This window comes from Netta rufina, assembly GCF_964035555.1.
Source record: "Netta rufina genome assembly, chromosome: 6".
NCBI classification, from domain to species: domain Eukaryota; kingdom Metazoa; phylum Chordata; class Aves; order Anseriformes; family Anatidae; genus Netta; species Netta rufina.
In genome coordinates, this window is record NC_140129.1 from 29,665,558 (window position 1) to 29,679,710 (window position 14,153).

At 40.3% G+C, this 14,153-nt stretch overlaps 1 protein-coding gene across 1 annotated transcript in view; it reads left to right on the forward strand.

The window, feature by feature from the left end:
- Positions 1–2,744: 2,744 nt before the first annotated feature.
- DARS1 (aspartyl-tRNA synthetase 1) overlaps positions 2,745–14,153 on the forward strand; it is a 39,486-nt gene continuing 28,077 nt past the window's right edge. Inside the window, exons 1-3 of the mRNA XM_084288627.1 lie at positions 2,745–2,872; positions 3,939–3,996; positions 9,311–9,403. Coding sequence (XP_084144753.1) covers positions 2,795–2,872; positions 3,939–3,996; positions 9,311–9,403 — 229 coding nt within the window. The 5' untranslated portion in view covers positions 2,745–2,794. The remainder of the gene's footprint in view (positions 2,873–3,938; positions 3,997–9,310; positions 9,404–14,153) is intronic.

The window sequence follows — 14,153 nt, forward strand, 5'->3', positions numbered from 1 at the left end:
AAACTGGAAGATTAAAGAATATTTGAGCAACCATTTTTGTGAAGTGCTACATAAGCATAGACAGTGGAAGGTGCTGTCTACCTCCAACTCTTCATGGCTTCAGTTTAGCGTGATGCGGTACCCAGCCCTTAAGAGAAAGCAGCACTATATTTTAACAGAAATATGTCAAAGGTTAGGCCCTGCTTAGCTGGATCATTGAGCTGGAAAGACTACACTACAAGTGCCAGCAGCCACCAGAAGGCAAAGAAATGCTGTGGTTAACATCACATCCAGCCTCTGTTCACTGCTAGCTCAAACTATCCAGTACAGAGGGTGATCTTCAGCCTACACAGAGACAAATGCCGCTGGATTCCTAGAGAGAGGCATTAGTGACTCTGCTATGGAAACACCTATGTAATGTTTTTAAGTTTTTAAGATGGATATACATGTACATATGACCAGTAGCTTCAGTTTAGGATACTGCAGGTGCTAATGCCTAAGTTTCAAGGATATATCAAATATCGGTATTTATAGTGATGGAGAAGAGAGAAGGAGGAGGAGGAGGAGGAGGAGGAGGAGGAGGAGGAGGAGGAGGAGGAGGAGGAGGAGGAGGATTTCTGCATCTCACCATTGATCCCAACACTTGACAAGCTTCTCTCTCCCTTTAAGACGGAAAAGGCAGCTTTAATTTAAACTACAAACTGTTGACCAGGCCTCAGCTTGGCTGTGCAATTCGCTGTATGCCTGAGGGATAAATTATTTAGCATTAGCACATGGTATGTCATGTCTTGTTACCTAAGTGGACTGTGGCTCCCATCCAGCTGCACCCCCGGGGCCGCAGGATTGGCTGTGGCTGATGTCACCTCCATTTGGAAATCCTCGCCGAGGCCCCCGGGATGCTGCTGGCGGCCGACGGGCTCCCAGCTCCCAGCCCTCCGCCTCCCCCTGGGCCCAGCAGTGGCTTTTTCCTCTCACTTTCCACTCCTCGGCTGGCCGCAGGTACTGCCCCAATTAAGCAGTTGGTGGTAGCGCTGCAGCGAGACAGGAGGTGCAGCAGATGAGCTGCAGCATCCTCACGCAGCGTTTTGTGCTCTTCACAGGAGAGTCGTAACAAGTCCGGTGAGATGGATGTGGCAAAACGCATTTCTGCCGCAGACCCAGATTACTTCAGAATTTTGCGGGATTTAACCAAATATGAAGTAACTGTTGTCAGTGAAACTTTTCTTCAATTGTTTTATTTGTCTGTTTTCAGTCTCTTGTAGAGTTTTGTTCTAAAAACCTGTTTCTGCCACTGCAAGGCAAAGGTATTCCAGACAAATAGCCTGAGAGGATGAATTCTGGAAAATGTTCCTGGTAATTTGGCAATGGAGTAATTAACTAGAGTGCCCCCTGAGCGGCCATATTTCATCTTCAGTTAACACCCCCATTATGTTAAAAGGGGATTTTCCTTCAGAACCGCCTTCAGGTTAGTTGCCCACAGAGGAAATAGTCATTATGCTCTTCTCTACTGGAAGGCTCCCAGCATAAAAACAAGGCTTACAGGGTTGGTTTGTTTTTATTGAATTTTGCAGCAAAGCCAATGAAATGCTGAGAATCACAGAGCGCTCGGTCATGCAGATGGTACTGCCTGCTCAGCGGTGAGGCACCAGATTTGCATCTGCCTGTTAGTTAAGATTCAGCAGCGGCTCTCTTCAGCCTTGTGATCTAGGCGACAGGTAACAGAAAAGACACAACTGGCGTGCTGCAAGAAATCCACGTGGTTTATTACCGTTACATTACTGTTAAATAGAGTACTCAATACCCTACCACCAGAACTTTGTGTCTGGTGGTAAGAAGGTATAAAAACCGTGATTTGTCCTTTCTGTTACTGGATCTTAATAGCTTGAAACAGGATTTCACATGCGAAGAAAGGATTTTGTGAAAGCTGTGTGGTCTTTTGGTGGTGAAGTGCGTAATTCTGTGAGACAGAGGCAGAAGGGGAACTTTGCAAGGGGATTCCCACCAGAAAAGACGAACTAATGCAGAACAAAACGCTGTAAAATAAACAACTGTAGGACAGGAAATGAAGAACTCTAATCGATACCGCAAGAGGGATTAGTTAGTCAAATGTGAGAACTCAAAACTGCAATTTAAATCAGGACAGCTAACTCCCTCTTCTTGTCCTGCATAAAATAAACAAACTGTGGCCACAGGACTCAACAGCTGCTCGCAACTTTGATTTTGGGTATTTGAAAGTTGCCACCTGCAGCAAGGCCCGGCCTCAATACTACCGCATTGATTTAGGCACCCAGCTGGAGGGAAACACCTGGATTTTCTCTAATGCTCATTCTCCCCAAATTACCAGGGCTACTTTTGGGTTTTAGCTAGCTAATAATAAACTGCAGGATTCAGAGGAAGAGAGGAAACTCGGGGCAGGCACTGGTGACTCAATTTTATTTATGAGACACCAAAATCATGCATTGGTTGGCACCAGCCTGCTGGCACCAGGCTGCATGCCACAGCATCTCAGCGCCACGTGTCACCCCCAAGTGACAACGGGCTGGGTCGATGAGGCAGGACAAGCCCTGTGGGGCCAGCAGCAGCCGAAATGGGGCGTTTTGCAGAAAAACGGGGCGTTCTGCAGAAAAATGGGGCGCCCCCACAGGGGCGCTGAGGCGTCGCCCACCCCCTGCCCCTGCTGCCCGCGGGCAGCTCTGAGGCGAGCGGTCCCGCCCTCCGAGCCGCCAAGCTCAAGTCTCGCGAGAGTTTCGCCGGTAGCACGGGCTGGCGGAGATCTCGCGAGAGTTGGCCGTGAGGCACCGTGAGGGGCCGCAGGATGCCGAGCGCCGCCGGCCGCGGGCAGGGCCCGGAGCGCGATCGCCGTCCGGAGAACGGGGAGCAGCCGGCGGCCGATGTGGGTCTCCGCCGGGAGGGAGCGAGGAGGGGACGGGAGGCGCTGTGGCTGCTTTGCCGGAGCTGCTGGGCCCCGAAAGGGGGAAGGGAGAGCGCCCGGCCTAGCGCGGGGCCGGCCTGGGGGGGGGTGTGGGGAGGTGGCAGCGAGGCGGCAGCGTCCCCTGAGGGGTTTTTGGGGTGGGGGGCGCTGAAGGAAGCCCCAGCCCCTGCCCCATCCCGGGCCCTGCCAAGTACCCGGGCCAGCTCAGCGCCAGGCTGCTTCAGCAGGGGCACAGCTGGCTCCTGCCGGCCCGGCTGGAGGCTGGGGCTTGTGCTTGAATGCCTCAGAGCCCTGCTGGAGTGTCGTAGGCCAGGGTTTGTTCGGGAAGGAAAAACGTGGCCGTAACGAGCAGCAGTTCATTTTGTTGTAACATCGTGTCACGCTGGCTTGCTTTGGCCAAGTGTGCATCAGCAGTGAGTTCTCACTACAGGTGGATTCTGTAAAATTTGGTATGTTGGCCACAATTCCTCAAAAGTTGAGAAACCGGGACCCACCCCATCTAAAGTGTTTAGTGTGAGCTCATTCATTTGCTCAGTGTAGTAATATAAAACAAGTTTTATTTCTTGTTTGTAAATGAATGGGCTTAGTTGGGAAACTATGTAGAAGTGTCATCATTTTAAAGAAAAGGCCCCATCCCCATGCCTTACCTAACAGATTTTGTTAGTCCGGCTTGCTTTGGCTGCCATACTGGCATACAGTCTTGTTTTTCTCAGGGGACCTGAATATTGGAAGGAAATAGTTAGCAATGAATCTACTTCTGCGGGAATTAAATATGTTTTCAGGAGTAAACTCTTTGTAGAGGCATTTGTACTAACTTCTGTGTAGCAGAGTGATCCTATCATGTGTGGTGTTGAATTTTTTTCTTTCACAGAGCACAATTATTTTGCTTGTGCATCTGTCAGTCTGAAACACACTTTCTTCACTTCAGTGTTACAGCTAATTGTTCTATATTACCTCAGTTAACTAATGATTTTATTTGTCATTTTGTGTGTAGTTCTTTGATATATATTTCTCACTTCCTTTTTAGGATTATGCCAAGGAAAGATATGGAGTGTCATCAATGATACAATCCCAAGAGAAACCAGGTCAGTTTAAAAACAAAAAATAATAATTGAAAAAGACCAAAGAGGGCAAGTTATGTACTACGTATCTTCAGTACTTGTTTGAAAAATCACTTATCAAACTTTTTCATTCAGATTCTGTTGCTCTTCTTTCCCTTTATCTGAATGTGTTTGGTGCTTGTGAGGCTGCATTTGAAGTGCTGTGTCCAGGTTTGAGCTCTCCAGTGCAAGGAAGACACTCATTTGTGGAGCCAGTTGATGGAGCCCTGACAGCCTGGGCAGGGGAAGGAGCACAGGATCCCTGAGGAGGGGCAGAGGGAAATGGGCTTGTGCAGCGTGGAGGAGAGGCAGCTGAGGGATGATCTTGTCACTATCTAAGATTACTTTATGGGGGGGTATAGAGAAGATAAAGCCAGACTCTTGAAAGTGTGTGGCAATCGGACAGGAGGTCATGGACATACATTGGAACAGAAGAAAATCTGATTGGACAGAAGAAAAGAAAATCGCGATAATAGTTGGATATCAGAGCAAGGTCCAGGGAGATTATGGAATTACAATCTTTGCGCTCGCCTGGACCTTGCCCTGTGCTGCCTGTCAGTTTTTTTACTGTTTGTCACTGCAAGTTTGACTTTCTTGTATTCGATTATTGTTATTTATAATATACCAACTCCTGAGGTGTCGGGTGGTTGGGGTCTTTTTTGAGTAAGTTCTGCTATGTTTTGCTGCAACAGCTCTCTCTGAGTAGGATATATAAATGTTTATAGTTCTTACTGTTGTTCACACTGCTGTGTACTCAGAAATCCTCATTTCGTACTGGTACAGAATTGGGATTCAGGAAGACATTTCAGCTAGAGAACAGTGTCCCAGATCAGCATCCCAAGAAATATTAATCTTCACATTATTCAGCTCATGAAACAGGAATGAGGGAAGGTAACAGACTGGCTACTTGTAACTTTTTCATAGTGGAATGAAAAAAAAAAGTACATTTTCTCTGACTAGGTAACTTTTCTCTCCTCTGGATGGTTGTTTGGGTTGACTTCCCTTAGGAAGGGAAATGCAGAATGTAGGGAAGAGGAGCGGCCACAAAAACAATCATAGTTTGCAAACAACTGAAGGGGAACATTATGCAAAAAAAAAATCGCAGGACAAGAAAGTCACCAGAGATGGTATCAACAGTTGTTATTGAATAAAATATGCATTAGTTGCCAAAGAAACAGGACTAAAGTTGAAATTCTGTCACTATGTTAGCCAGCCTAGCTGCTGGCTGCACTGGTCTTGTGCTCCATTTCAACGTGTTTAATTGTGAACAATATCAACTTGTTTAGCCAGCTTAACAAAGTAAAAGAAGCTGGCTGGGGGTGTGGTGGGTGCTGGAAGGGGCAGCAGCACAGCCATCCAGCCTTGCATGCTGTGCAGCCATAACTCAAAGGGTGTAATGACAAGAAAAAGCCACCTTCTCAGAGGTAGCAGCTGACTAGTTAAACTGCACTGCTGACTGTAGGCTGAAGGATCAAGCTGTTGGAGCTCCTCACCCTGCACTCTCTGCGATGGCGTTTGGCTCAGCAGAGCTTCTGCAGGCTTTGTCCCCTGTGCCAGTTTCACACCCTCTATCAACAGCTCTGTGGGAGCCCCAGCTGCAGGCTTGGATGGCGGATCGAGTCCTGCTGTCTTGGAGGAAGTCTACCCTGCCAGCTGTCTCATACTCAAAAGAAACACTCAAAAATACTCTGGAGAAAAAATATGTTGAGAAGGCAAATGGTAAAAGCTATGGGAAACGATGTGAAAAGGGCAGAGTGCTGTAGGTCGGGTTGTTGTCCCCTCAATCATTTAACAAAAAGTCTCAGCCAATGCATGGACAAGATTTAGTAGGGTTTCCATCAGACATAAAATAAACCCTACATCCACTCCTGCTGTTCTATTCGTTAGAAACTTGCTACCCAGAACACCAAATCGGGTAACAATAAAAAACAAAATGTCTGTAATAAAAGATCTCAAGATCAGCCCAATGCCTTGCTGTAGATTGATGCACTTTAAATTAAAAGAAGTTCCTGCCAGGGAAAGCTCTTATCAAAGGACTCATGGGAGCGTGTAGTCATCATTCAACATCAGTAGCACACATATGCTTTTCTCTGAAGTATTCTGGTCGCATTGACTGTCTTGAAGGAACTACTGCATGGGGCATGGGGTGCCACGAATGCGGGTTTTCCATCTGTTTGTGCAGTATTTAATTTCTTTCTCAAGTCCATGTGGATAGGTGCCATGTCTAAGTCAGAATAATGAGGTCTGGGTGGTGTGTGCAGATTGGCGTACGGTCTGGGAACTGGAGCCAAGAGCACAGGTGTGGGCCGGAGCTCAGTTTGATGCCTGTGGTACGGTTGGTTTTAGGCTCGATGTAGTAGCTGCACTGAGCTGAGGACATTGGCTGGACATGGGAAGCTAAAATGTTTAGATGGATTGGAGCAAATTATTTTCTCCAAGGGAAGAGTTTATTGTCATTTCACTGCACTCGGAGATTCTAGTTCTTCTCCAGGCAAAATAAAAGGTCTTTCACTTGATCACAAAGTTTATGCAGAGATATTCTGCCCTACTCCACTGTATTCACACACCCACACCTGTGCCTTCATACTTGGCCCACCTCAGTCTTTTTTTGTGCTAGTGTTGGCTGCCCTGCCTGTGTGGTGTGCTTACGTCCCATTACTTCATGTCTTTACAGTCCTTCCTGCCAGCTCGAGGCTATGATTACTAGTAAACTCCATTTGCCTTTCCCTTTTTGTCCAGACCTGTTGGTTTCACCTCCCCTCTCTGGAAGCTGCTTTCATCTTAAACTGCTTTTGGCTTTTAGTTTGTTATTATTAAACTTCCACTTTCTTCGTTTTTTCAAATTTATCCAACATTGTAATGATTGCACTTCACAGTGATACCAGAAATACTTATCGCCCTTTCAAAATTCAGTGATGTAAGTTAGACAAACCTAGAAGAAAGGGTATGTAAAAGTGATTTTGACTTATACGACCCATATAGCTTTTTGGATTTTTATTCTCTCCTCCCATGCTTAAAAAATGGTAGAGCTCTGCAAGAAAGATAATCCTTATTTAGTATGTTGAAAAGAAGAGGCTGTGCTATACATGAAGGAAATGAAATAAAAAAAAAAATAGAATCAGGTTCTCCTTAAATATGATTTTAAATAGCAATGAAGGTAAAATAGCATGTACATTGAATGGGTGCTGGCCATGTAAATTCAGACTTAATTAAGGAGTGTTTTGTCTGATCTTTAATCTGTATCCCTTGTCTTCGCTGCAACTGTAGCATAATTTGAAATGTCTTTTATTTTTGCAATATTATCTGTAAGTGTTTATGCAGCAAGAAGAGGCAAGAAAACAAAATGTAAGTATAGCTTGCATTTGCGAAAAAATAGATGGTAGGCTGGAGAGTATGGTGGGAGAACCGCAAAGGTGAGAACAAGAAGCTTCATTTTTATCATGGAAAAGATAGAAATGAACTGAAAGGAATTCCATGTGAAATGATAGGTGAGAATACAGAAGGAAAATAGGAGCTACAATATGTTGGCTGGACAAGAGAAAATGAGTGACAAAGATAAATGATTGCTTATGCTAACAAGCATAGACGTTGCCATGAACTAACAAGCATTGACACCACTGTGAACTACCAGCATTTTAGAAGCAAGATGAAAGAAGACCGGATTTGGGGGCATATAGGGAAACAGTGATGGGAAAGTTGCTGTGTCTACTGTTGAAAAAATCCCTTAATTGTGCCTCTTTTTGGATATTGTTTTGTTACCCTCTTTATGGAAGTTGAAATAGTTTTTAGTAATTATATATATATATATGTATGTATATGTATATATCTATTTTGCACTAAAGGTGTCATTTCATCTTGGTGAAATATGGACCATTATGTATCAAAAAGATTTTAAAGAAATATTTATTTAATGCAGATGGTTCTTGAAACACTAAGGATCCATAAAAAGAGTAACACCTCATTTTGTCTTTATGATTGTGCCTGGAAAATATTTTGGGTTTCTAGTAATACAGTTTTAAGTTGACTGAGGTAATTTTAACTGTAAAACTCTTAAATACCAAACTCTTAGAAGTACTAAAGCTTACAGTTTATGCTGGTTGCTTGTTTCCTATAGTACTGATGAAGTTTGAACAACAGGGGTTGCTGGCAAGCAGTAACATCTTTACTCCCCTTTCTCCCTTCCCTAGTGCAGGTGCACATGCACACACTTACAAATATATTCAAGCCAATTTTGTATCACGTTTCTATATGCACTTTCATTCTGTTCTTATTTTGATGCGTGTCTATGAAGAAAAAAATGTTACCCTGAGCATAAGGGCATACAAAACATTTAAACATTACCACCCCCTTTCATATTTGCAGAGCTCAGAATACCAGTCCAGTGCAGAATAATAGGATTTCAGGGCAAGCTGTGACTAATATTCAGGGACAGAAGGAAGGAGTCCAGAATGGCAGATGGTAAGCTGGGTTAGACAAACTTTGAAAAAGTTTTGTTGGGAAGAGAAGCCTTAGTCTTAGACTAGTTGAAGAGTCTTGGTGAACTTAATGTTTTGCAACATGGGAGAAGTCTGTGATGAGAGAGGGAATTTGTTACGTATTTCCCATGAAAAACATATTTTTGTATAATCAGTAGTTTTAATTGCATACGAGCTATAAAGTCCTGATTTGTTTAGAAATATTTTTCTTTAATTTTTTTTATTACCCAAATTCTACCCTTTATTAACCCTGCATTGAATGTTCCTTTAATTTTTAGTGCACATTTGTTTGTAGATTCATTTTATTTAAAATAATGATTATTTTACAGCAATATTCACCCTGCTAATGTATAGAAAGAGAACAGCAATGTCTCCTTTGAGCCATATGTTCAACATACCAGTGTCCATCTTGTATGGTGGAGCAAGGCAGGGATCCCTTAGTGAGCAGAAATCCAGGCTTGTAAGTCCAGGTTTGCGGTGCGGCAGAGTGAAGTCCTACCAAAATAATGTAGTCATTCTGGGTGTGCCATCCACAAACTACAATAAGTCTTGCTTTTGTTTTAGGGGAGTCTGACCCTGCTGTGTAAGTCAAACGTTAAGCTTGAGCCAATGTAAAAATCCTTGATCAAGTGTTATTCACAGAGAAAGGAAACGGGATCCTGTGTGTTTTCAGTACAAGCTTCTATTATGCTGTAGGTACACAAAATAGTATTTTGGATTTATTGTAAATTTTAACAGTGATAGAAAATGTATCTGGAGTTTAAATGAAAAACGTTTTCCTTCCAAAAAACAATTTTAAAATGTGTTATTTTTCTGTAATGCAGATCGAGTTTTGATTCGAATAAAAGACTTGACAGAGGAGAAGGCTGATGAGGTGGTTTGGGTTCGTGGCAGAATTCATACGAGCAGAGCTAAAGGTGAGATGCCTCCAGGGATCTGATTTTTATTTTCTCATTTTGTTGGTGTAAACTGGACATTTATTTTGGTTTCATGATTTTTCAGTAAAAGGAAGCAAAGCAATTACTATTTGTTAATTATGTCTTGCATATAATAAAACTTTGCCACTTGGTTACTCAGTGTGCACTTCAATTGGCTTACTCTATTTTCCACTCCTCTTCTCCTGAAAGGTGAAGAGGACATTTCATTTTCAGCTGAGCAGAAAATCAGGTATTATTATTACACTGTTGTAAAAGTAATTTTTGTTTTTATCACATTACAAAATACCGTGTGGACAACTGTAAATAATAATTGTAAAAAATTACGGTCATTCTGCTTTGGGGGAGCTCTTTGGGGGCGTTGAGATGAACCAATTTTAAGGCTCTATGGAAAAAAAATACTTTAAATACGTCAGTTGTCAGGCCAGCCATATTTATTCTGCTGCGTATGAATCGTTTTACTGTACCTTTTCTTTGATAGGAAACAAAAACATGTATTAAAATTACAGATTTCTTTCTTTTGGTTGTCTGTATCTAATTATTTCAGTTTGGATGTAAGGCAGAGGAGAATCCTTCTGTGGGTTCTGCATGGTGTGGGCTGTCACAGTTGGCTGTCTGACAGCCATGTTTTTTCACTAGAATCAGAAGTTCTCTCTGGAGATCAGTTTGCCATATGCAAACTTAAACAGGCTTTGGCCTTTTCAGTTGACATCAGATGCTGACAACTGTTGTACTGGTTTCAGTTATGTTTGGCAGCTCTGTAGTGAGATACAAATGCATTGTCTTCCCAAGAGTTGAAAGAAAAGAGCATAAAGAAATGATCTTCATAAATGAAGCTTAGCAGTAGTTGTAGAACTGGGAATAATACAAATAATTAGGGATGAAAATCCAGTGCATACTGTTGTCACAGAGTGTAGATTATTTTCTCTTTTTTTGGGGATTCATTTTCTTTTTTTTTTTTTTTTTTAAAAAAAAAAAAAAAAGGTCCTGTGATGATTGTCTGTAATGCTGTTAAGATAAGGAGCTCAATGTAAATATATATGTATCACATATGTTTTAATGTATATTAGAATCTTACATTTAGGATGACCTGTGTGATTTCCTCAGTAGTTTTGTGGTATGGTATAACATGCAAGTTGTTCTTTGCTAGTTACAGAAATTTTGTAACCCCAAAAGATGTGAAAACCTCAGTCATTACAACTTGGAATTATTCAGGCAGGAGACATGATCTAATTTAAATGTTAGTATTAGTATACAAACATGAGTATCCTCATGGCTTTTTATTTTGTAAGTAGAGGAAAAGTTCGGATTACTGACAGCATTTACTGTATTAAAGACAGATGTCTTACACAGACCCCTAAAACTAAATGGAATTGTTGTTTATTACTTGATGTATTTTATACAAGATAACTAATATGAAACATACATTTACTTCAGTCACAACAACATGTAACATGGCAACATTAACTTCCAGGAAGCTGTTGCTTTTCACCCTTCAACTTTGACCTCAGGAGAGACCGTGTTTCTTCATGAAATAATAATGTCTATTTTCAAAACTCTTAGTGCAACCTGAAGAATAAAAGCAAAGGAATCGATTATGGACACAGAGTGTTCTCAATTTATTGATTGTGCTTCTTGTACCCTTTCTTAGACTGACAAGACAGAACAATTCTGACGTTCAGGGAATGCTCTTAGGGAATACTGTATGGTTGTTTACTTAAGCTTTGGAGGAAAGAACCTTACAACAAAAGCAAATGTTTAAGAATAAAAAGTAATGTTAGCCTTTCCCACACACACTGTGGCGCTATTCCTACCGTTATGGAGAGGAAAATCTTGCAGGAAACAGGAAAATCTTGCACAAAAATAGCTTTATTTTTCTTAGAAGCTTGGATTTGACTTCTAAATAACCAATATAGCCTTTACTTAACCCTGTCTGGTTCTGACCAATAAACCAAATAAATGAATGTGAACAACTGCAAAATCCAGCTGTCTCATACAGCGAGCCACTCATGAAGTCCAATGGAAATTAACTGAAAGATGTGTAAAGAATGGGGTGTTGGGACTTTCTGTGAGTTGCACTAAAATTAAAGTGCTTGAGGCCCTGTGTTTTTTATCATAGATGAAATGTTATTTCTGGCTTTATTTTAAAGCCAGCCTAAGCTACTGATTGTGTTTATCATTGAACAGCAGTTGGGAAATCAGTCTGGGTTCTGCCAGGCAGCTGGGACTTCAGTGGCATGGAAGGCTGGAACTTGTTTTTGTTTTATGGATGCAAAGCTTTTATAAAACATCAAAACAGTATGTCTGAAAATAAGACGACCACGAAGTGCAAGTGGACCAAATTTTATTTTTTAAAAAGTGTTTTTTTCCTATGCTGATAGATGTCTGTAACTAACGGTGTATTAATTTGTATGACAAACAAATTTTCACCGTTTATGCAAAGTTCTTGTTTGCATCCTTTTCTTTCAAAAGGTCTCGTGTCATTTGGTATTTCTAAGAAAGGACATCCATTCCTGTTTGGTTTTCCGTGCTTCATTTTGATGGGATTCTGTGTGATGTATTCTTATTTGTTCAGTGACTAAAAGTTTCTACCATTAAACTATCAAACCTTTTTAACCAAATTTTCTTTTGAAACTCTTCATCTTTTTAGGTCTTCGTGTATAGGATACAATATTGGTTTATTTTATAGAAGCTTAAAATAGTTTATTGTTGTTGAATAATTAAAGTTGGTCTTTTCACTGAAATACCATGTAAAGATTTTGAAACACATGGAGAGCATCCCATAATCCTATTTTTTTTCACACTCTAATGCTTCCTTTTTTCCTGTCTCTTGATCTGGAACGGCATCTAATCGTGAACTAGATTTGGTTATGCCTCATCTGTTTGGTACTTTATCTTGCACGCATTAAGTTCTTTGGGGAAAAGTTGTTTCCTACTACAATTTTTGTAACTCCAATGTTTTAATTATTCCTATCAGTGAGGTTTGTTTCATCACTTATCTTCCATGTGATTAGAAATGATTATATTCTACAAACCATTTTCTTCTCTCATAGAAACAACTACCATTACTCATGACAAGATTTGAGTCCTTTTGAAATGCAAATATCGATCAGACTTACAGTCTTGGGTTTAAATACAACTGCCAAACAAGTTTCCTCATTTGTTTCACTTGCTTTTCCTTAACTTTATACAAGTTGAGTGACATTGTTGCTGTCTTCAGCTGTGTATTTTTGTTTGAACACCTAATATTGTGTTGCAGAATCTCCATCACACTTCCTTAACTTCTTTGTGACTGAGATCACAGAGAAAAATACTGTTTTCAATGAAATACTGTATCAAATACAAGACTAAGTAAGAAATATTGAGATGTTAAAGATGAGAGATAAGCCTAGCTTATCCAAAAAACCCTTAGCACATAATGTCCTACGGAAAAATTGTACTTTAATTAGTTTGTCAACTTGCTGAAACACAGGCATATATATTGCTGAAGGTTGTATTTAATTTATGAAGCCTGTACTTTTCTAATTTAAATCTATGGCTTAACGTTTGCTTGTAGGAAAAATGTAAATCCTTACTATATTAGCTTTCTTAAGATATTGCAGCCTCTGGAATATGGAAATAGTTGTATGCTTTTTTTTTTTTCTCCTGAAAATATGCAGTTAGTTTTATTGCATTTTTTTGAAATCACAATCACAGGATAAAGGTATTTCAAGTAATTGTTATGTTTAATAGCATTTTAGTTGTTTTATGTGTTTGATTTTATTTCTGACATTGTATGTCATGATGTACATCTATCATGATTGTCTAATATCATTTAAATCATCTGCGGCTATGTGTCAAATTGTAATCTACATAATCACAAGTGAAAACCACAACTGTCTTTTTGGTATCACTGTTCACATTGGATATATGTTGTTTTGAATGTTTTCTAGTGTAAGGCAGCAGTAATTGGGAAGTAGCTCTAACAAAGCTAGCTCCTTATTCCCACAGTTTTAATGGAAATGTCATGTTATGAGTCAGAATTTGGAACTGAAAAAGTATTGATGCATTTTGTCATTGTGCAACAGTGAGTATTTGTTGTCAGTATTCTCTCTCTGAAGAAACATTTAAAATCACCATGTTTCCTTAAATATAAGTTAAGTAATGAATATTTATTAGAGATGTGAACAGAAATATGAAATGATTGTAACTGTCACTTGAACAAATTAAAGGAGTTTTGTTGGCTTGGAAATATCCATTTTAAAAGTCAACAAAGTGCATTATATTCTTTGTAAATTACTATTACGTCCTATTAACTTCTTTTTCCCTAAGCTGTTCATGAATAAATTGCTCTTGCAGGAATTTTTATTCGGGTCTTTTAGGTTCTTGTCATTTATCAAAATCAATACTCCTTTTGTTCCCGTTCATTCTGAGTGTGTGGTGTATTATAGAATGAACGTTGTTGGTATAGACCCTTGTGGTGCAAAATCAAGCCCATTTCTCTCAAAGTACATTTTTCAAATGAGCTCTATGCCTTTAATTTTAGAAGTGATGAAGTACATTTTAGAAGAGAAGAACTTACTTTAAAATAATGTATACTTGAAGCAGTTGTGACTGAGGCAACAAGTATGATTTCTTCTTACAGTTGAAGAACACTTGATATTCAAAAAGTTATGAATTGCAGTTTGTTCTGTCTAAATATTACTTATCTTGGAAGGCTTATTGGTACTTTAAGAAAGTGTCTGTTCACAGG